This window comes from Mustela putorius, unplaced genomic scaffold (genome assembly GCF_011764305.1).
Source record: "Mustela putorius furo isolate JIRA1106 unplaced genomic scaffold, ASM1176430v1.1 tig00003853_pilon_pilon_pilon, whole genome shotgun sequence".
In the NCBI taxonomy this organism is placed as follows: domain Eukaryota; kingdom Metazoa; phylum Chordata; class Mammalia; order Carnivora; family Mustelidae; genus Mustela; species Mustela putorius.
This window is the reverse complement of record NW_025422005.1, coordinates 42,143,451-42,163,579: the sequence shown is the minus strand read 5'-3', so window position 1 is coordinate 42,163,579 and position 20,129 is coordinate 42,143,451. Positions and strand designations below refer to the sequence as shown.

Sequence of the window (20,129 nt, the reverse complement as noted above, 5' to 3'; positions counted from 1 at the left end):
GCAACTGAGCTAGCTAGGTGGCCCAAGCATTATCGCCTTAAATCCTCTAACAACCTTTTTATAATTTCTTTTTATGGATCAGGAAATTGAAGGCCTGAAGAGTAAACCAACTTGCCCAAGGTCAATGGCTAAGCTGTGACTTGAGCCAAGCACCCTATTTGTCTTCTGAAGAAGAAGATAAAGATGGAGAGAAGGGATAGAGATGAAATATGGGAGACATCCAGCCAGTAAGAAAAGAGACAGAACAGGAAAGTGAAGAAGAGAAAGTTTCTATCAATCTCAAGATGTCATGACTGTGTTAGTTTTCTATTGCCACATAACAAATTACCTCAAGCTTTACAATAACTTTAAGCTTTACAATAACTCAAGCTTTAAAATAACACACATTTATTGTCTTATAGCTTCTGGAGGTCAGAAGTTCAAGCATAATTGGGCAGGGTTCTCTGCTTCAGGGATTTACTGAGTTGTAATCCCGGGAGTTGGCCAGGGCTGTGGTCTCATTATAGGCTTGACTAAGGAGAGATCTACTTCCAAGCTGGGGGCTGCCTCTAGTTGCTTGCCACATGACCCTCTCTATAGGCCCACTAGTTTGGCTAGTGTGCCCTACCAAGAGAGAGTCTTATGTATGCATTGTAGCCTAATGATGGAACTAACACCTCATCACCAGTGCCATATAATTAAACCGCAGTCTTGGAAGTGACATTTTATGATCTTAGCTGCATTCTTTTGGTTAGAAGCAATTCACAGGCCTTGCCCACACTCCAGGGAAAGAGATTATTAAGGCCATGAAGATTGGGCCCAGTCTAGGGTCTATCTGCCACGAAGACCTTGGATTGCTATACTCCACGAAGACCTTGGACTGCTATACTCCAGTGTGGTTTATCTTTATCTACTAGAGTTTTTCTTCCTTTAAGTTGTAGCATTTTCTCTCCTGGAGCTCTAGAGCTGGAGAAGACCTTGGGCGCCTCTGTGGGACTTCCAGAGGCCTGCTGGGCTCAAAGAACTTTTTGAAGGTTTCCAAGGAGGCCAAGGAGGCCACCTAATCTGAAATGTTATGGTTTTCTGTCCTGAACCACAGTTCTCTAACTCCTGGCTGGAAACTCTGTCCCTTGAGAGCCCTGAAACTTTCATTGTTCCTTCCCGTGTTACAGATCAACTCACACTGAGAAAGCCATCTTAATAAATAGGGCTTGCTCCACAGACAAGGCTAAGAACCCTGGAATGAAATAATGAGAGGACTTTGAAGGCTAAAGGATAGGTAAACATGAGAGGGAAAACAGCCAAGAAGGTATAAGAGTATTTGAGCCCATGCCCAGAGCTGGGCTCTCTTCTCTACAACTGGCCCAGATTGTGGGGGTGGGTTGAGGCTAGAGTAGGAAGCAATGGCCAGATTGGGGAAGGGGGGCATCTTTTGGGTGATATTAAGGAATTTGACTTAATTTTGGTGAGAAGGGAAAGGGAGGGACGTGATTGGATTTGGGTTAGAAAGAGGATTTGGACCCAAATGAGGGAATCACTGTGGAGACGGGAGGAAGAGCAAGACTGAAGGCAAGAGGGCCAGTTGGGCAACTTATGTAGTAGAGGAGAGAGCCCATATCAGGTTACTGGCTGCAGGGAGGGTATCAGCTGAAAGGTCTGAGATCTGTTTAAGAGGTTGAATTGTTCAGTGAGACTGAATAAATTGCATAGGTTAGGAAGAGGGAGCAGCAGCCTTCTGGGTTGACAGATCATTTGCTAACGAAGGGTACAGGAGAAAGACTGAGCCATGGGTTTACAAGCTCTTCCACTTCTGTGAAGCAGAAGGAACAAGCAGTTATTCTCTACATTTTATCGTCAGGGAAACTGAAGCATGGGTGTATGTGACTTGTCCCAAGTCCCAGTGCTCATGAAGTGTAGAGGTTGCCCAGAACCCGGGCTGCTGCCTCCATACCCCAGCCCAGGAGTGAGCAGGCCTATTGGCTCACCCAAGGCTACCCTGTCACTTGCAGGAATCACTGAGATTCTGATGAACAGACCGAGTGCCCGCAATGCTCTGGGGAACGTCTTGGTCAGCCAGGTGAGAAAGGGCAGACACCAGGGTGGGGCGGGGGTGTTGGGCTGGGGCTGGGCTGGGGGGTATCTGACAAGGTCTCCTCTGCAGCTGCTGGAAGCTCTGGCCCAGCTGCGGGAGGACCAGCAAGTGCGTGTTCTGCTCTTCAGAAGTGGAGTGAAGGGTGTGTTCTGTGCAGGTGGGTTTCCTCCCTCTGGGCTCATCAGGATATCCCCAGCCTACAGGGGGTCGAGGGCTGAGGTGAGCTCTAGCATAGGACTTACTATTCCCGTTTTTCAGATGTGAACTCAAAAACTCAAGAGGTAAAATTCCTTGCCTAGTGTTACACAGCTAGTAAGAAGTAAAACAGAATTTTACCTTGGCCCCTCTCATCCCCAAATCCTTGTTCTTTCTGCTACACCATGCTTTGTTCTGACCCTTCACTGAGGAAATGAAGAAACCGAGTCCAGTGACATTCACAAGGTCTGTGGCCAAGATAGGACTCTGTGCCCCTTTGCCCATCCATAAGATCTCAGTCCCTGTCACCATAGCTCTCCACTGCCCCTTGACAGTTTGGTTCTCACAAGAGGACAAGCACCATGAACTTCTGTTTCAAAGACTAGAAACATCCCATCCCACAAGAAGCAAGTGAGTGAGAGATATGCTGGGCTGAGCTAAGAACCCACTCTGGGGTGATTGGGGAAGGGACAACAGTGGTCAGTGGGGAGGTGGGAAGAGGACGTGGGGCACTGTAGGAGATCTGGGTCTGTTCCTGACTTGCTCTGGAATCCTGAGATCACCCCTACCCCTCCCTGCACCTCAGTTTCTCCATCTGTCATGAGGGGTTGGAACTAATCAAAGACTTGCAAGGGCTCTCAGCTCTGACTTCTTAGTCTCAGGCTTGAAGAGAATATACTCACCTCCTACTCTTACCTCCACGCCCCTGCCAGCCTTAGATGACACTACTTTGACCAGGGTCCTTGCCCACCTCCATGCCACTGTATCCTGCCCTCGCTTCTCAGTTCTCATCTTACCTGACTGCTCAGTCTCCTTGGACCACACTTGTCCCCTCCTGTTAAAAAATAATCAATGTCAACTGTTTCTCAATAAAACTGAAAAGAAATTATATATATATATGTATATATATTAAAGATTTTATTTATTTATTTGTCATAGAGAGAGAAGCGAGAGCAAGCACAGGCAGACAGAGTCCCAGGCAGAGGCAGAGGGAGAAGCAGGCTCCCCGCCAAGCTAGGAGCCCGATGCAGGACTCCATCCCAGGACGCCGGGATCACGACCTGAGCCGAAGGCAGCCGCTTAACCAACTGAGCCAACCAGGCTTCCCAAGAAATAATATATTTTAAATATTATATTATACATTTAAAATTGTGGTAAATATACACATTACACAGTTTACATTTTAACCATTTTTAAGTATAAAATTAAGTAACACTGAGTATAGTGTGGTGCAACTATCTGAGTCACAAGGCCATGCAACTATCGCCACCATCCAGTTAAAGAAATTTTTCAGGGACGCCTGGGTGGCTCAGTTGGTTAAGCAGCTGCCTTCGGCTCAGGTCATGATCCCAGCGTCCTGGGATCGGGCCCCTTGCTCGGCAGGGAGCCTGCTTCTCCCTCTGCCTCTGCCTGCCATTCTGTCTGCCTGTGCTTGCTCTCTCTCCCTCTCTCTGACAAATAAATAAAATCTTAAAAAAAAAAAAAAAGAAAAATTTTTCATCATCCCAAATTCTGAACTCATTAAGCAGTTCTTCCCCATTCCTCCTTCCCCTACCAGGCCCTGATAATCTCTGTTGTACTCTCTCTATATATAAAGTTACCTCATACAAGCAGAATCATACATTTGGTCCTTGTGTCTGGGTTCTTTTACTTAGCATAATGTCCTCAAGTTTCATCCATGGTGTAGCATGGCAGAATTTCATTCCTACTTATGGCTGAATCATATTCCATTGTGGTGTTTTTGTTATGTTAAGATTTTATTTATTTATTTGTCAGAGAGAGGGAGAGCACAAGCAGGGGAGAGAAGGCAGAGGGAGACGGAGAAGCAGACTCCCTGCTGAGCAAGGAGCCTGAGATGGGACTTGATCCTGGGATCCTGGGATCCTGACTTGAGCTGAAGGTAGACACTTAAACGACTGAGCCACCCAGGTGCCCCTTGTTTATCTATCTTGATGGGCACTGGGTTGTTTATACCTTTTGGCTATTGTGAATAATGCTGCTATGGGTACTGGGAGGCAAGTCTCTGAGTCTTTGCTTTTAATTCTTTCAGGAGTGGGATTGCTGGATCATATAGTAATTCTACATCTAACTTTTTTTTTTTTTAAGATTTTTTTATTTATTCATGGACAGAGAGAGATCACAAGTAGGCAGAGAAGCAGGAAGAGAGAGAGAGGAGGAAGCAGGCTCCCCGCTGAGCAGAGAGCGCAATACGGGACTTGAACCCAGGACACTGAGATCATGACCTGAGCTATAGGCAGAGGCTTAACCCACTGAGCCACCCAGGCATCCCTACATCTAACTTTTTGAGGACGCACCCAAGTGTCTTCCATAGCAGCTGCGTCATTTCCCATTCCCAGCAGCAATGCACCGGGGTCCTCCACACCCCTGCAAGCACTTGTTTTCTGTTTCTGTTGTTGTTGTTTGTAATCCTAAATGATGTGAGGTTGGTGTCTCCTTATGGATTCTATTGGCAATTCCCTAATGACCAATGATGTTGAGCATCGTTTCTTGTGCTTATTGACCATCTGTACATATTTTCTTTGCAGAAATGTCTATTCAAGTTCCTTGTCTTTTGTGGTTTTTGTTACTGAGTTCTAGGAGTTCTTAATGTATTCTAGATTATTACCGCCTTATCAGATATGTGATTGACTTGCTAGTATTTTCCTCCATTTGGTGGGTTGTCTTTTCACTTTTTTTAAAAAAATATTTTATTTATTTATTTGACAGACAGAGATCACAAGTAGGCAGAGAGGGAGGCAGAGAAAGAGAGGGAAACAGGCTCCCTGCTGAGTAGAGAGCCCAATGCAGGGCTCAATCCCAGGACCCTAGGATTGTGACCTGAGCCAAAGGCAGAGGTTTAAACCACTGAGCCACCCAGGTGCCTCTTCTTTTCACTCTCTTGATAGTGTCCTTTGAGGCACAAAAATTTTTCATTCTGATGTCCAAGGTTTTTGTTGTTGTTGTTGCACCTGTCCTTTTTAGACATACAAACCTCCCCCCCGACCTTTGCCTCCCTGGCTTCCTGGACCATGCTTTCCTGACCTTTCGCCTTCTTCTCTGGCTGCTTGTCCTCAAGTCTCCTTTGCTGGATCCTCCAACAGCCTGGGATTCAGTAATGGGTCATTTCACAAAGGCTGTCCCAACCCCTCACCATCCGCAGGTGCAGACCTGAAGGAGCGGGAGCAGATGAGTGAGGCAGAAGTGGGGATCTTTGTCCAGCGGCTCCGAGGCCTGATGAATGAGATTGGTGAGGGTCTTGGAGTGGGTTGGAGGAGGGCGTTCAGGGACGCTCCTGATGCCAGCCCTACCCCTCCTGCCATCCTCTCCCGTCAAGAAAGGACAGTTTCTGTTGTAAGCTCTGTGGAAAGACAGAGGACTCTCCCAGGTGGGATGAGCACATGGAATCCTACAAGGGGGAGGGTAAAAAGGAGGTTCAGAGGGCATTTCTCCCAGAGGGAGCTCTGGCTCTCAGCTTTTGTGTCCTGCTGGCTCTGACCCCTGACCCCTCTACCTTCAGGGTTCAAGTCCAGCTACTCCATAGGAGTCAAATTTCACCAACCATGCTTTCAGGCTTTGACAATTACTGTTCCTTTTGCCTGGAATTTCTCTCCTGGGCCACCTGAACTTTTTACTTACCCTTTAAGACCACTGGGAAGCCTTCCCTGGCCCATTCTCTAAGCTTTGTCAGAGCACTGATCACCCTGGGTCATCATTGCCTGTTCATAGATCTGCCTTCCCCATGTCTATTCAATTCTATGTTCCTAGCACCGAGCAGGGGGCTTGACACACAGAACAGAAAGGCTGATGGTCCCAGGGAGGCCAACGGTAAAGAGGGCCTGAGTGGGGATCATCTAGCCCATCTCCTCACTCCAGTACCCCAGCTTATTTCCCCAGTAAGAAAAACCTACTTCTAAGATAACTGGCAGAGGTACCTGGTAAGGTTCCAAACCTGGGACCAATGAGGCCATAGGCCCTCCCCAGCCTTGAGTCCCTGTCCCGGTCCTTCTAGGGCTTCACAGGCTGAGCCCTTCTTCATCTCCACAGCAGCCTTCCCTGCGCCCACGATTGCAGCTATGGACGGGTTTGCCTTGGGTGGAGGCCTGGAACTTGCCCTGGCCTGTGACCTCCGAGTAGCAGGTACTGGGCAGAAGGAGAGGTGGGATAGGGTGAGAAGGGATGTGTAAGTAAAACAGATTATGTCTGGGGATGCTGCAAAGTTGGCCACTACTCTGGGCTTTCCAAACAGCAGCAAAACTAAAGGCTACGTGGGAGATTGCAGAGTTTGGGTGTAAGCTGGTTCCCCTCCTGGCCCAGCCCGGACTGCTGTAGTGCCTGTCACCTCTCAGAACCAGACCCCCTCATCTCTAGAATGCTTTTGCCAACCCCAGAGCAACTGGCTAGATGACAGAACAAGAGAGGGGAGACGGGGGACAAAGACAAATTGTTCAACTTTCTAGTTCTCTGCAACCCAATTCTGTGTCATGTTTTGCACAGAGACAGTCACAGGGGCAGCTGGTCACTACTGCCTGGCTACTCACAAACATGCCTGGGCAGGAACACTGCTCTCTGGTTCCCTGGCATCAGCCAAGGTTTGCATTACCCGTTCAGAGCAGTTGGCCTTTGCAGACTGGAGGGAGGGGTGGATATAATTGATCGCCTTTAACCTGACTTAATGGTCAGGTGTACACTTCTAGGAGACAGTTAGAAAAAGTCCAAGCGCTAGGTGGTACCACTATCTTCTCTTCCCCTCACTGCTTTCTCCTGCCACTCCAGGTAGAACATTTAGAAATATGTACCTCCAGGTACAGAGGTAGCCTGTATCTACATGATGCATTATCAAAGAGAAGGCAACAGGATACCAAGTCAGGTCATGCTCCACCTTGCTTCTCATGTGCCCATATTTAGGGCAACTACCTTGCAGGGTTTGGTAGATAGCAAGGAGAATGTAAAACCCCGTAGAGGCAGTAGTGGCCGTTCCCTGCAGCCACACTGCATAGTTCAGATGGCCTGTAAGGGAATTCAGGAGATGTGGCTTGAACACAGGGAAATTTCAGCCTGATGAAAAGCCAAGGGGAGTAACTGTGGTGGGAGCAGGAGTCACTGATGCTCTAGCCCAGGCCAGAGGCAAGGGTCCAATGAGACAGAGAATCCCTTAACCCACAAATAGGCACTGGGCACCTTCCAAGAATCCCTTCCTGTTACAAGAACCATTATCTCATTTGATCCTTGGCAGCTCTCTGATGAAGGCAGAAGAGGGGGGACTTTATTTATTTATTTATTTATATCAGTGAATGAGGCTCACGGTGAGACTTGCCTGGATGGGCACCTCCGCCCCTGGGAGAAGCAGTATGAGGGTCTGAGCCTGCTGACTTCCATGCTAGGGCTCTTCCCAAAGCAGAGTCTGTGGAGAGGTCTGCTGTAGCCACCTCATGAGGGAAGCGGTTGGTGGTGGGGTGAGCAGAGCTTAGAGGCAGGTGTCTCTTCCCTCTGGGGAATGGCACTGCAGGAGAGCGTGCGTGCTTCACTCTGCTCTGTTTAAGCAGCTTCCTCAGCCGTCATGGGACTGATCGAGACCACCCGAGGGCTCCTCCCTGGAGCAGGTAACTACCTACTGGACCCATCCTTCTCTTACTTAATCCCCACTCTCTCTAGGTTACTTCCCTGCTTTCCTTTTTTGCATTGTGCTCTGGGTTCTGCCCTTCCATCCTAACTCAGAATCTCCTCCTCTGAGAAGTCCTGGTTGACTCCCAAACTGGGCTTCTCTGGGCTCCCACTTCCCATGTGGATTTACTAACCCTGCTTCATCCCGGCAGGAGGGACTCAGAGGCTGCCTCGATGCCTGGGAGTGGCCCTGGCAAAGGAGCTCATCTTCACAGGCCGAAGACTGAGTGGTGCACAGGCCCAAGCCCTAGGGCTGGTGAACCACGCTGTTTCCCAGAATGAGGAGGGCAACGCCGCCTACCATCGGGCACTGGAATTGGCCCAGGAGATCTTGCCCCAGGTGTGGCTATAGCCCAACACAGGAGGGAGGGCCTGTGTCAGGGGCAGCAGACAGGGGTTGGAGGACACTCACCTCTGGGGAGGCCAGGGCTATGCCCCAAGGGGCCACACAAGACCCACTCATCCAGACTTATATTTAAATTCAGATTACTTAAAATAAAACATTTAGTTTCTCAGTTACACTTTCCCATTTCAGATGCTAATAGGGACATGTGGCTATTGCCTCCTACATTGGACAGTACTGTAATAAAATGTCCCCCAAACTAAAAAAGCAACATTCTAAGCAGATAAAGAACTACCAGCTTATTTTTTCGACCACACTGCAGGGTGGAGAAATTCCTGAAATACATCATGTAAAACGTTGTGTTAGGACCCAGCGTACGTGTAGCCTTACCAGCCAGCTGCCAAGTCCAGAGCCTGCAGGAGACAGGCCAGGATCTGGCTGATAGGGGGTCCAAGGACCTGGCAGCCTCTAACTGCGGGCTTCTCCAAGACAGAGAGGGATGTCCCAAGTTTCCATATGAAAGCAGCTTTAAATGGAGCTAGGTCTTATAATTTATAATAAACACTGAGCCCATATGGAGCACGTCCTACTCATCAGACATGATCCTATGTACTTTAAAACGTCTCTCAATTAGCACCCAGCTGAGCTGATTACCCTTGTTGTATTTGTGATGTAACAGACCCAGAAAGATTTAGTGACTTGCTCAATCAATGTCACAAAAAAGTGATTGCAATACCAGAAAAAAAAGACAATACTGGTATTTGGGCTTTTATTTTGCATGATACAAAATATAATATAGAAACTGGTATTCTAAAGAGTGAAGAATATTAACCTCAAACTAAATGTCAGATCCATTTCCAACAGAAAGAATTTACAAACATGTTACAAAACAAAGATACGTTTATAAAACCGTTAGCCACATATTAAAAACAGATAAAAGTATTTTAGTTAATCACAAAAAAAGGTATTTTATTTAAGAAAGGAATCTTTCTGTCTCCCTTAAATTTAAATAATCCTTTTTGTCCTAACTTTGAGGTCTTCTTTGACAGTAAGGATTGTAACTTTTGAAAATTAATAGTGAGTTTGGTCTAAAAGAAAGCATTTGTTTTGTCTTTCTTTTTTCTTCATCACATACAAACGGAATCTGATGCTGTTACCTAGACCATTTTAATCTGCCAGGTTTCTACTACACCTGAGCAAAAAGTCTTTAAACCAACATAAAACTCTGAGTACCTCAAGGAAGTGTGTGGCTGACTTCCCTTCCCAAACTAGGGAAGGGGGAGGGGGCGGACACTAGCAAGACTTGTGGACTATAGGGTTTGTCTTTTTGCATAAATTGAATGCAAGAGGATTCAGGTTTCTGAATATACTGAAACAATGGTATTCTACTAATATAATTACTAGTATTTCAGTACTTAAAAGTAGCTTTATATACCAAGACACTAGCTTACCAAAAATTAGTTGTAAATTCACTAATCCCAATCCTTAATTTCTAGCAGAGCTACTGGGTGCTGAGAATGAGAGGGTTCCTGGATGGGGTGAGTGTTGGGGATGGTGTGGTAGTTGGCTGTTCTCTAGAGGATAAACCACCAAGACTAGGGAGTCAACGGTAGATAGATCCACACATTCAGGAAAAAAAATGTATGTTTTCAGCATATACACATGGACCTTATCTATATAGTTTTACTTTTCTTTGGTGAGAAATCCGTTTATTAGTTAGTTATCTTTGCTGACAAGCAAAACAGAAGAGTAAAGGCATAAGGTAAAAATCAAAAATAGGGTCGAGCACCTGGGTGGCTCAGCGGATTAAGCACCTGCCTTTGGCTCAGGTCATGTTCCCGGGGTTCTGGGAATGAGTCCCACACTGCACTCCCTGCTCCACAGGGAGTATGCTTCTCCCTCTGCCCTCTGCCACACCCACCCCAAGCACTCATGTTCACTCTTTCTCAAATAAATAAAATCTTTAAAAAGAAAAGAAAAAAGTAGGGTGACCCAGGTGACCCTGTCATCCCAAGGCTGTCCCAGTTAAAAGTGCAAGTCCCACATCCCGATAACTATCAGTCCTTGGCAGACCAGGTTAGGTGGTCACCAAAACAGCTTTCAACTCCCCAGAGATGACTACTGGCTTCTGTTTTGTTTTTATTTTTAATTTATTGGTTTTTTTTTTTTTTTTTGAGATGGCCACTCTTAACTTACACACTCTTCCAGAAATTTTCATTGTATATATAAGAATATATATTATGCACATATACTCACATATTTAAATAACTCTGAACTCCTTTTAAGATGGTTTGGAGGGACAAAGAACACACCTTTAGAGGCTAATCCAGTTCTAAGAGACATTAAAAATATGAAATTAAAATATGCATAGTAAGGATTCAAGCAGTATGGAAAAGTATAAAACAAAAAAGTGAAGTTCTCCACTCTCCTGACTCTTCTCCCCAAAGGAGTATCACGCCAACATTTTTTACACAAACGGGATAATGATATACATACTTAGTATGCATCTTGGTTTTTTTTTCACCCAATATTTTGGAGTTTCCCATTTCAGCACATACTTATCGACCTCATTCTTTGAAATGCACACTTCTTCATTCACAGTACAGGTGTGCCATCATTATGTAACCAGTACTCTAATAATGAACATTTATGTTGCTTTGTGTTACCATAAAATAGCTGGAGTATATAACTGAACATCTTCACATACTTACAGTCCATCTGTAAGGTAGATTCCTACATGGAATTGCAACATCAGGGTACAAACATCCATCTAATAACATTTGCCAGTTCTAATCAAGTTGCCTTCAGAAGCACTGTACCAACTTACTCTATTAATAATGTATGCAAATACCTATTTCCTGAATCTCAGCAAATAGCATTTTACGATTTACCTATACTTAGTCTTAGGTGAAAAGGGGCACCTCATGGTTTTGAACTGCATTTCTTTAAGAGTAAAACTGAGTAATCCTTGTGTTTATATTCCTTTTCTGTGAATTATCCTTATGAATATTTATTAAAAAATTATGCCAGGTCTTTGTAAATCAAGGACATTTGCTGGTCACAAGTATCACAAATACATCTTCTGTTTTTGACTTCTGTCTTATTTACGGTATTTTTCCCAATATGAGGTCATTCATATTTATGTAGCTAGCTTTTTCATTTGTGGCTTCTCTGTTAACACACTTTAAAAATCTTTTTCTGATTGTTGTACTTACAAAAACCTCAAATAACACAATACAAGCAATAGAGGAAGTAAACGCAGTCTTTGCCTGGAAGTGAGGCTGGGGATGGAGGGCCAAGCCTGGAGAGGCACAAGTTGATTAGAAGCAAGAGCAATGAGGCAAAGGTGGCCACTCTTTGATGTGCTTGCTTCTAAGTGGCTGTATAAAATGCCCTCTTGGGATCTCAACCCAGGCTGGTCCGACTCCAAAAGCCCAAGATCCTCATCTTGACCTTTAGTTTACTCTGCTGGTATGAAACCTTCTTGCAGAGGAGGCTTGCATCTGCCAAGATGAGAGGGGTAGGGGAATGGAGCAACAGTGGGAAAGGTGACTGGAAATCAAATCCAAGCTTCACCACTTTTTGGACAAACATGGCCAAGTGTTTCACCTTCCTGAGCCTCAATTAAAGATGGCACCATCCTTGAAGGGTGGGTAGCACCATTAGACAAGTCTGTGGGTAGGAAAACATTTTGTTAAGTTGTAGCACGTTATACACACTGGTGGGATGGATTAAATGACAAGAATTTGAGATAGTCAGAATTGGGAGGCTCAGGGATCAGTTAGGCTTCCTTCATTATAGATAAGAATATCAATATGGTGGCTAACTGAACATTAAAAGAAAAAGAATATCAACTGAGAAGTAGTAAGTACTAACACCAACAAAATGTCAGTAACAGTCAGTAGAAGAGCTGAAAAGTGACTCAGACTGATCTCCCTGTTGATGACTCTCCCCACCATGAAGCTATGTCTCTCTCTTCGAAACCCCTTCCCACCAACTGTTAGCACCAATTCCCTCAACCTAGCCTTTTCTCTTTTCTTTTCCCTAGGCACCCATTGCTGTGCGGCTGGGCAAAGTAGCCATTGATAGAGGAATGGAGGTAAGTAGGTTCTGGGTCAGGACTTGGATTCACTAAAGTCAGTGGGGTGGCTGGAAGGCAATGCTTTCATGCCAGTGCAGACTAAGAACACAGCTAGAAAAAACTCAAACTGGACTCTTCTAAGAGACATTGAGTCTGACCTCTCCCTCTGCCTCAGTTTACCCACCCATGAAATGTAAAGTTCGGCCAGGTGGCATTCTGAATTACATTTTATCTTCATCTCTCTTCGTTAGATAGAAGGTAATTGAGGTCCAGAAAGGGTAAAAGACCTGTCTAGGGTCACAGAGCAAGTGAATAAATAGAATACAGCTCTTGTGTGGCTCCTAGGCCATGTTCTTGGGTTTGTGCTGGTGGTAAGGTGGCCTCATGGATAGGACTCAGGGTGGTGTCTTAGACGCAAGCTAATTCATCCTTAAAACAACTTACTCGTCAACTCACTCATTACACACTGAATCTAGACCTGAGCTGAGAACAGGGACAAAGAGATCAGTTAAATATGGAACTGTCTCCAAGGTGGGAAGAGAGGGCAGATACACACAGAATCACTAATACAAGATTAAGGATACCAAGCAGAGTTGCCTGGGTGGCTGCATCAATAAGGCATGCAACTCTTGGGGTGCCTGGGTGGCTCAGTGGGTTAAAGCCTCTCTGCCTTCAGCTCGGGTCATGATCCCAGAGTCCTCAGCTCAAGCCCAGCATCGGGCTCTCTGCTCAGCAGGGAGCCTGCTTCCTCCTCTCTCTCCCTCTCTGCCTGCCTCTCTGCCTACTTGTGATCTCTATCTGTCAAATAAATAAATCTTTAAAAAAAAAAAAAAAAAAGGTATATAACTCTTAATCTTGGGGTCGAGCCCCACATGGGTGAAGAGGTTACTTAAAAGAAGGCGGGGTATCAAGTAGACACCCTGAAGGGGTGAGAGCTGTGATATTATTGATGTGGCTAGTGGCTACTACTGGGTATTGTTGGGTTAAAGAGGTTTTGTAGATTTGCGCCTTGGGAAGGATGAGGGTTCAAGAAAAAGAGAAAGGTATGAGCAAAAGCACAGAGGTATATAAGTAAGCAACCTGACTTAACAGGAGTGAGGAATGAGTCAAACTACACAGCACAGAGATTGGCACAAAGGCTCTGGTGCTAGCCTGGCCTGGGTTCAAAGACCTGCTTTTCTATATACTGTTGTGACCTTTACTTTCTTTTTTTTTTTCTTTTTAAAGATCTTATTTATTTGAAAGAGTGAGGGAGAGCATGAGAGGGGAGGTCAGAGGGAGAAGCAGACTTCCCATGGAGCCTGGGAGCCTGATGTGGGACTTGATCCCGGGACTTCAGGATCATGACCCAAGCCGAAGGCAGCCGCCTAACCAACTGAGCCACCTAGGTGCCCCTGACCTTTACTTTCTATGCATGATTTCTCAGCTGTATAGTAGCAATAACAGTGGAATTTATACACATATGGTGATTCTCGTAGAACAGTGCTTTTAAGTGGTAGTAATAGTAAGCATCAGGCAGTAGACGCTGGAAAGTTGTCAGAGCCTAGGATGTTATTCCCCAGGGCAATGAAAGCCTGTGAAATTTCCTTCCCAGGAGGGACAGGAGGGACAGGAGGGACAGGAGGGACAGGAGGCAGGGTACACAGCCAGATGTGAAGACGTAACTCTGGTTGTTGCAAACACAGCTCACACTTACCCTTCTCCTTAGCTCTCCAGGCCAAGTGCCATCCTCCCCAACCCTTTGTCCCAAAGTCGTTTTATCTCTGTTACAAATGGTATTCCCTCTCCAGGTAGGAAATTCCTGATCATAATCATCTCTGTTCACAGGGACTAGCCTACAATAAGCTCAATAATACTTCGCTGGAGGAATCCATGAACAGTAGGGAATGGGGGTGCAGGCAGTAGGATAGTTGGCACTAAAGTCAGGCTGATGTAGGCACCACTTCTTTCTCACAGGTGGATATCGCATCAGGGATGGCCATTGAAGGCATATGCTATGCCCAGGTACGTAACTGCTGCCAGTCCGCGGCCAGGCCAGAGTGGGGAGCCTTGTACAATATGTGACCAATTTAATGGTTCCTCCCAACTTGAAAAGTTAGACTCTGGACCACTGCCTCTTACAATCAGCCTGGGACAGTCCTAGGGAAACCACACTGCTTCTCTCTAGGACTGTTTCCTAGGCCATCCAATATACTCTGCCCCCAGAATCACAGAGCACACAGGCAGGTACCTGACAAACCACCACTTCCACTCTCTGTACTAGTGGTTGCTGCAGAGGTTAGGCTGGAGTCAGGATGTCAAGGCCTTGGTTATAACCTGCAGGCTGTGTGTGTTCAGTGGGGGTGAGGGAGGAAGGGTGGTGGGGGTGGGGGTGGTGACCTGCGGCTTACTTAGCCTCGGATTCCTGGGTGAGTCAAAAATACAATCTCCAGGTTAACAAATATCCAGAATGCTCTTAAACAAAAAGTCCTGGAACTTGCAGAACTCAAAGCTAGATTTCTTACTGAAAAACTTAACTGTTTTTCTCTACTAAATAGCTGCAGGTCAGATGGCTGCAGGCGATCAGAACTCTCTAGAGGCATGTAAGCAGTGGGCAAGAGACTAATGGGATAGGCCACAGATGCTAGAGATGTAGTCTACATTCCCTAGGAGACCAAGGAGCCACTGAGGCATTACCTCAGAGGATAGGTATGAGCAAAAGCACAGAGGTAATGGAAGAGAGGTGGAAGAGATAATGGAAGGAATTGGGACTCTGACCTTGTCATGGGGTAGACGAGTTTGAGCAAGTCTTTACTGGCCTCTCTGTTCCTACAGCTCCACCCAAAATTAATACTCTGTCTTGTTTCAGAACATCCCCACCCAGGACCGCCTGGAGGGCATGGCAGCCTTCAGGGAGAAGCGGCCCCCCAGATTTGTTGGCAAGTGACTCCCATTTAACTATAAATATGGGAGATGCCTGCCTTCCAGGACAAGATCCAGAAGGAAAATTTGCAGGGTGACTGTTCATCATTTCACCTCTTCGGGCTTCAGTCTCCTCACAAGGACAAGGATAGATATAAAACAACTGGAATGGTGTTTCATACCAAGGTACTGCCCATGCTACCTACAGTTGCCTTCATAATTCCTCATCCTGACTAGATAATCGCTGGGGTCAAGTTGGCTTTGGAGCCTATCTTTCCCTCCCTATGCAAATGACAAATTAAGGATTAAAACAGACCACTCGGGGCATTTTTCTTGTTGGCTTTCAGGCCTGACCTCTGGCTCTCAGTTATTAGGTGCTCACCAGAGATGGCAAAAGGTTCTAAGAAGCCTCCAAGTTTCTTCCTCTGTACAACAGAGATACTACACAAACCCTGGCAGTAGCCGAACAGGCGTCAGGAATCAGACTGCCATTCATTAAGTGCCTCAGCTGCCTTATCTGCAAAATAAAAATGCTGTGAGGAGGAAAGAAAGAAGAAAAGAAAGAAAGGAAGGAAGGGAGGGAGGGAAGGGGAAAGAAAAGAAAAAAGAAAAGAGTGCTTGTGAAAGTGAACTGTGCCTCATGTTCAATAAACGGAATTATTATTATTTTTTTTTAAACATTTTATTTATTTATTTGACAGACAGAGATCACAAGTAGGCAGAGAGGCAGGCAGAGAGAGAAGAGGAAGCAGGCTCCCTACAGAGCAGAGAGCCCGACATGGGACTTGATCCCAGGACGCTGGGATCATGACCCGAGCCGAAGACAGAGGCCTTTAACCACTGAGCCACCCAGGCGCCCTAAACGGAATTATTATTAATGTACAGTGTTCTTAGGAGAACCAAATGAAATTATCACTGGGAAAACCTTTTGTGAACTATACAGAGTGCCAGGCAGTCTTTGGGCTGTGGTACATAGCCTTTGGGAGCACTGAAAAGCGAGCAGTTAAGTCTGAGGGAGAGAGTAGAGGGTCAGGAAATGGGCAGGTAACAGTGGAGTGAAGCATGAAGGTTCAACAGGCATTGTGGAAAGGAGAGGAAGGCTGAGGGGGAACAGCAAGAGTGAAGGTGAGTGGGAGGATAACACACTTATAAATGATGAAGGCTAATAAACACATGCACACTAGCTAGCCTTCCTGTTGAACCAAGGTAGGAGAAGAGAAGGCTGCATCTTAAGCTTTGGCCTTACGGTCATTTTTTAATTCATCTGAGCTTCTCCAGCCTAGGCCTGGCCTAGAGACACTAAGCCAAGGGCACAGATATATATCAGTTAACATTGTTGTTATGCTGCTAAATACAAGTGTGCCCAACCCTGTGTTCCTGGAAGAAGAGTAACACAGAAGAGCCCAGGTCATAAAATCAGTACGAACTATATTAGGTGGAACTATGTCCTGGGTATAACCACTCTGGAAAGTAACCACCTCACTGAACATCCTTTTTTTCATCTGCTAAATGGGGAGAATACAATTTATTTATCCCAGAGGATTGCTGTGAGTGAAATAAAACTTGGAGGGATGCCTAAACAGGCACTAATTCCTACATCATCCTCACATTAGCAAGAGCTAGTATCTGGTAACAGAATGTTCTAAAGTACTAGAACCCAGTTCAAGAAATGAAGACAGCCTTTTGAAATTAAGCAGAACAGAGAATAAGAGAAAATACAATGCAGTGTCAGAACTGTAGGAAGAAACAGGATGCTGGTGAGCAAGAATTTGGAATATGATTCAGAATAAGGATAAGCCTCATTTGATTCCAAAAGATGGTATACAGTACTCCAGTTAAGAGTCCAGTTAGCTAAAAGCACAAATACCTAGTATGAAAATATGCTACTCTTCATAAAGGAATTTACTTTTGTGTTTTGGACAGATGAATGGTAAGACCCATTTCATTAGCTGTCAGTAATAAGGAAGGAATTCATACTCTGTTCCACAGAGGTTTGCAAAGGACAAAAACAGAAGCTTCTGGTAGTGTGCACTGCAGCTGAGGTTGGTTCTTAAAAGCCCCTATTTTTCTTGCTTCCATGCTAGGCAAGAGCACTCTTGAAATCTATAGCAAAATATTTTTTTTGGCTTCCTCGTCCTCTTGGATTGGTCACAGTCCCACAATATCAAAACTTGACAGGATCAAGATTTACAGTCCCCATACAGTCTTCACCTAAACACTCTACTAGAACTCCTAAGTTCTACTCTTTTCCACCACCACACCCACTTACACAGAATGTCCCGTTCACTCAATCCAATGTGTCAAGTTGGAGGAAGAAAGGCCAGAGGCAGAATATCCAAAATTGGTTAAAAAAAAAAAAATTTTTTTTTCTTCCCTCTACCCCCATAAGTGGAAGATACTTTGGTATTTATTTTATTTTATTATTATTTTTTTAATTTGACAGAGAGAGACACATCGAAGGGAGGGAACATAAGCAAGGGGAGAGGGAGAGGGAGAAGCAGGCTTCCTGCAGAGCAGAGAGCCAGATGCGGGGCTAGATCCCAGGACCTTGGGATCATGACCTGAGCCAAAGGCAAATGCTTAGCAACTGAGTCATACCCAGGCACCCTGGGTATTTATTTAAAAAAAAAAAAAAAAAAATCCCCCCCCCCGCTCCTTTTTCCTCCCCTCCAATGGAAATTCTGCCTCCAGTAAGCATGTATTAACTTTTTTACATACTTCTTTTCTCTTAGCCTCACATAAGTAGGAATAGTAACTCAGGATACTCTTTTAAACATGAAATTTAACATAAATACTAAGGTATCCCCATAGGTCTTTCTTTTCCCCTTCCTCTGACAAATTCCCAGATTTAAGAAACTGGCCAGGGTTAGGAAAAGTAACTGGCAGTGCTGTTGCAACACAAGCTCACAGATCTTCCCACAGAGTCCAAGACTTGACTTTTCAAAACTACTGAAGGGGTGTTTGCAGAATGATTCCAACGTGATTTGGGATTGTGGCTGTCATTCAAATCCAACCTTTCTGTAGTCTACAGAAAATCAACAATAAAAGGCCAGTGAGGCAGCCAACCCACAAACTCCAATGACAACTAGTTCCAACATACAATTGCTGGCAAGGCAGAAGTCCTGACAATGAGAACAGAGAGCACCTCTGAAGCCCCACAGGTTAAGAAGGGCATTCAACACAGAGGAGGGGGTCTCTGATAGTTCATGAAATGCATTCTGAAGTCATCTAGAATGGAGGTTGCAATCTGCTGTGTTTGGGGGTCTGCCTCACTGTGCTCCTGGATGTCACACAAAAGCTGCAATCCTTCTTCTTCAACTAACATTTTGCAGTATTTGCTGGCTGAAAGAAAATCAAACAAAGAAACTTGGTGGACAAACTGGCATTTTAAATATTCCCAAGTCACCACATTCACCTTTTTGAAAAAGGGGTACCAAGGATTAAGCCCCCAACATAAGAAATAACAGATAAAATTAGTCAATTCAAAAGGAATATGTCAAAACTTAAATAATGCTTGACTTGTGTAGTACAGTAACAAATGATTATTTTAGTATGTTTACTTCCAGATGGCTCTAAGCTTCAAAATCTCTAATCCTAGCTAAAAGAATAAGAACTTCATTTTATTACATGTATTATAAACATGTCAAATTCAGACATTATGTCTAGCTAGATAACTTGAAAACACTAGATGCTGGATAAAAGGTAACAAAAAATTTAAATGCATATTCATGTGTACAAAGTAAAGGATTTGTTCAGGAGCCAGATACAAAGAGCAGAGAACACCTAAGCTCATGTAACTACTAGAGTTATTCTGGGTAAGCCTCACTGGATTCTCAAAATCCAAGAATTTATGTCTTAATTTATGAAGTTAGAAGCAATATGTATATAATAAAATATATTTCAGTGCTTAAAGCTGGTCCCTCAAAAAACTATACAGGAGGAGGGATAAGACAATGAAACATCTTTAAGGTTGGTCTGGGCTCTAGGTGGGTATACAGGAGTGGGCTGGACAAGTCTTTCCCAAGAATTCATAAACCATAGTACTGAGTTGGTATAGGATTTGAATTTATACTACACCTAAATGTTCTGGGAACCCTTGAGCTGAGAAGTAAACATAAAAATTAGTCCAATCCCAGAGAAACCTCTAGAGCACCTGACAGAAGCAAATACTAAACTGCTGAAGGAATATGTCTATGATACAGCCCAAAAAGGATTCTCTTAATCAGTCCAAAAGCGAGTTAGACACAGAGAAAGATAATGATAAAAAAACACCGCAATTACCAAGAGTGTAGCACAAAGAAACAAAAACATGGAAACTGTTCTTTTAAACATTTAAAAAAATATATTTATTTTGGGGGTGCCTGGGTGTCTCAGTCGTTAAGCAGCTGCCTTCAGCTCAGGTCATGATCCCAGTGTCCTGGGATCAAGCCCTGCATTGGGCCCTCTGCTCAGTGGGAAGCCTACTTCTTCTTCTCCCAGTTCCCCTGCTTGTGATCTCTCTCTTGCTCTTTCTGTGTCAAATAAATAAATAAATAAATAAATAAATTTATTTATTTATTTTTGAGGGGGGGGGCAGGAGAAACAGGCCCCACACCCTGCACAGAATCCCACGTGAGGATCAGTCCCACAAGCCTGAGATCACAATCCGAGCGGAAATCAAGAGTCGGACATTCATCCAACTCAGTCACCAGGTGCCCCTGGAATTACTATTTTTTAAGTCCACAGGATGTGTAGGATAAAGTGAGAGATGGTACAAGAAACTTCTGATAGATATTCCATAAGGAAAATATAGGAAAAGAGTAATATATTTTTTTTAAGATTTTATTTATTTACTTGAGAGAGAGACAGTGAGAGAGAGCATGAATGAGGAGAAGGTC

The 20,129-nt window shown here is 44.7% G+C and overlaps 2 protein-coding genes across 7 annotated transcripts in view; one reads left to right on the top strand and one right to left on the bottom strand.

Annotated features, from left to right (window-relative positions):
• The window catches only part of ECHDC2 (enoyl-CoA hydratase domain containing 2), a 32,468-nt gene extending 16,550 nt beyond the window's left edge, over nt 1-15,918 (top strand). The window contains exons 2-10 of one of the 6 annotated variants that reach the window (XM_004774438.3): nt 1,989-2,056; nt 2,141-2,228; nt 5,427-5,513; nt 6,314-6,403; nt 7,807-7,866; nt 8,080-8,267; nt 12,319-12,369; nt 14,308-14,355; nt 15,200-15,918. In XM_004774438.3, the coding sequence (XP_004774495.2) occupies nt 1,989-2,056; nt 2,141-2,228; nt 5,427-5,513; nt 6,314-6,403; nt 7,807-7,866; nt 8,080-8,267; nt 12,319-12,369; nt 14,308-14,355; nt 15,200-15,277 (758 nt within the window). In that variant the 3' untranslated portion in view covers nt 15,278-15,918. Of the gene's footprint in view, nt 1-1,988; nt 2,057-2,140; nt 2,229-5,426; nt 5,514-6,310; nt 6,404-7,806; nt 7,867-8,079; nt 8,268-12,318; nt 12,370-14,307; nt 14,356-15,199 lie in introns of all 6 variants that reach the window. The other 5 variants (XM_045064532.1, XM_004774439.3, XM_004774440.3 and 2 more) reach the window with 5 other exon arrangements.
• ZYG11A (zyg-11 family member A, cell cycle regulator) overlaps nt 15,558-20,129 on the bottom strand; it is an 84,953-nt gene continuing 80,381 nt past the window's right edge. Inside the window, 2 exon segments of the mRNA XM_004774444.3 lie at nt 15,558-15,704; nt 18,353-18,594. Coding sequence (XP_004774501.2) covers nt 15,558-15,704; nt 18,353-18,594 — 389 coding nt within the window.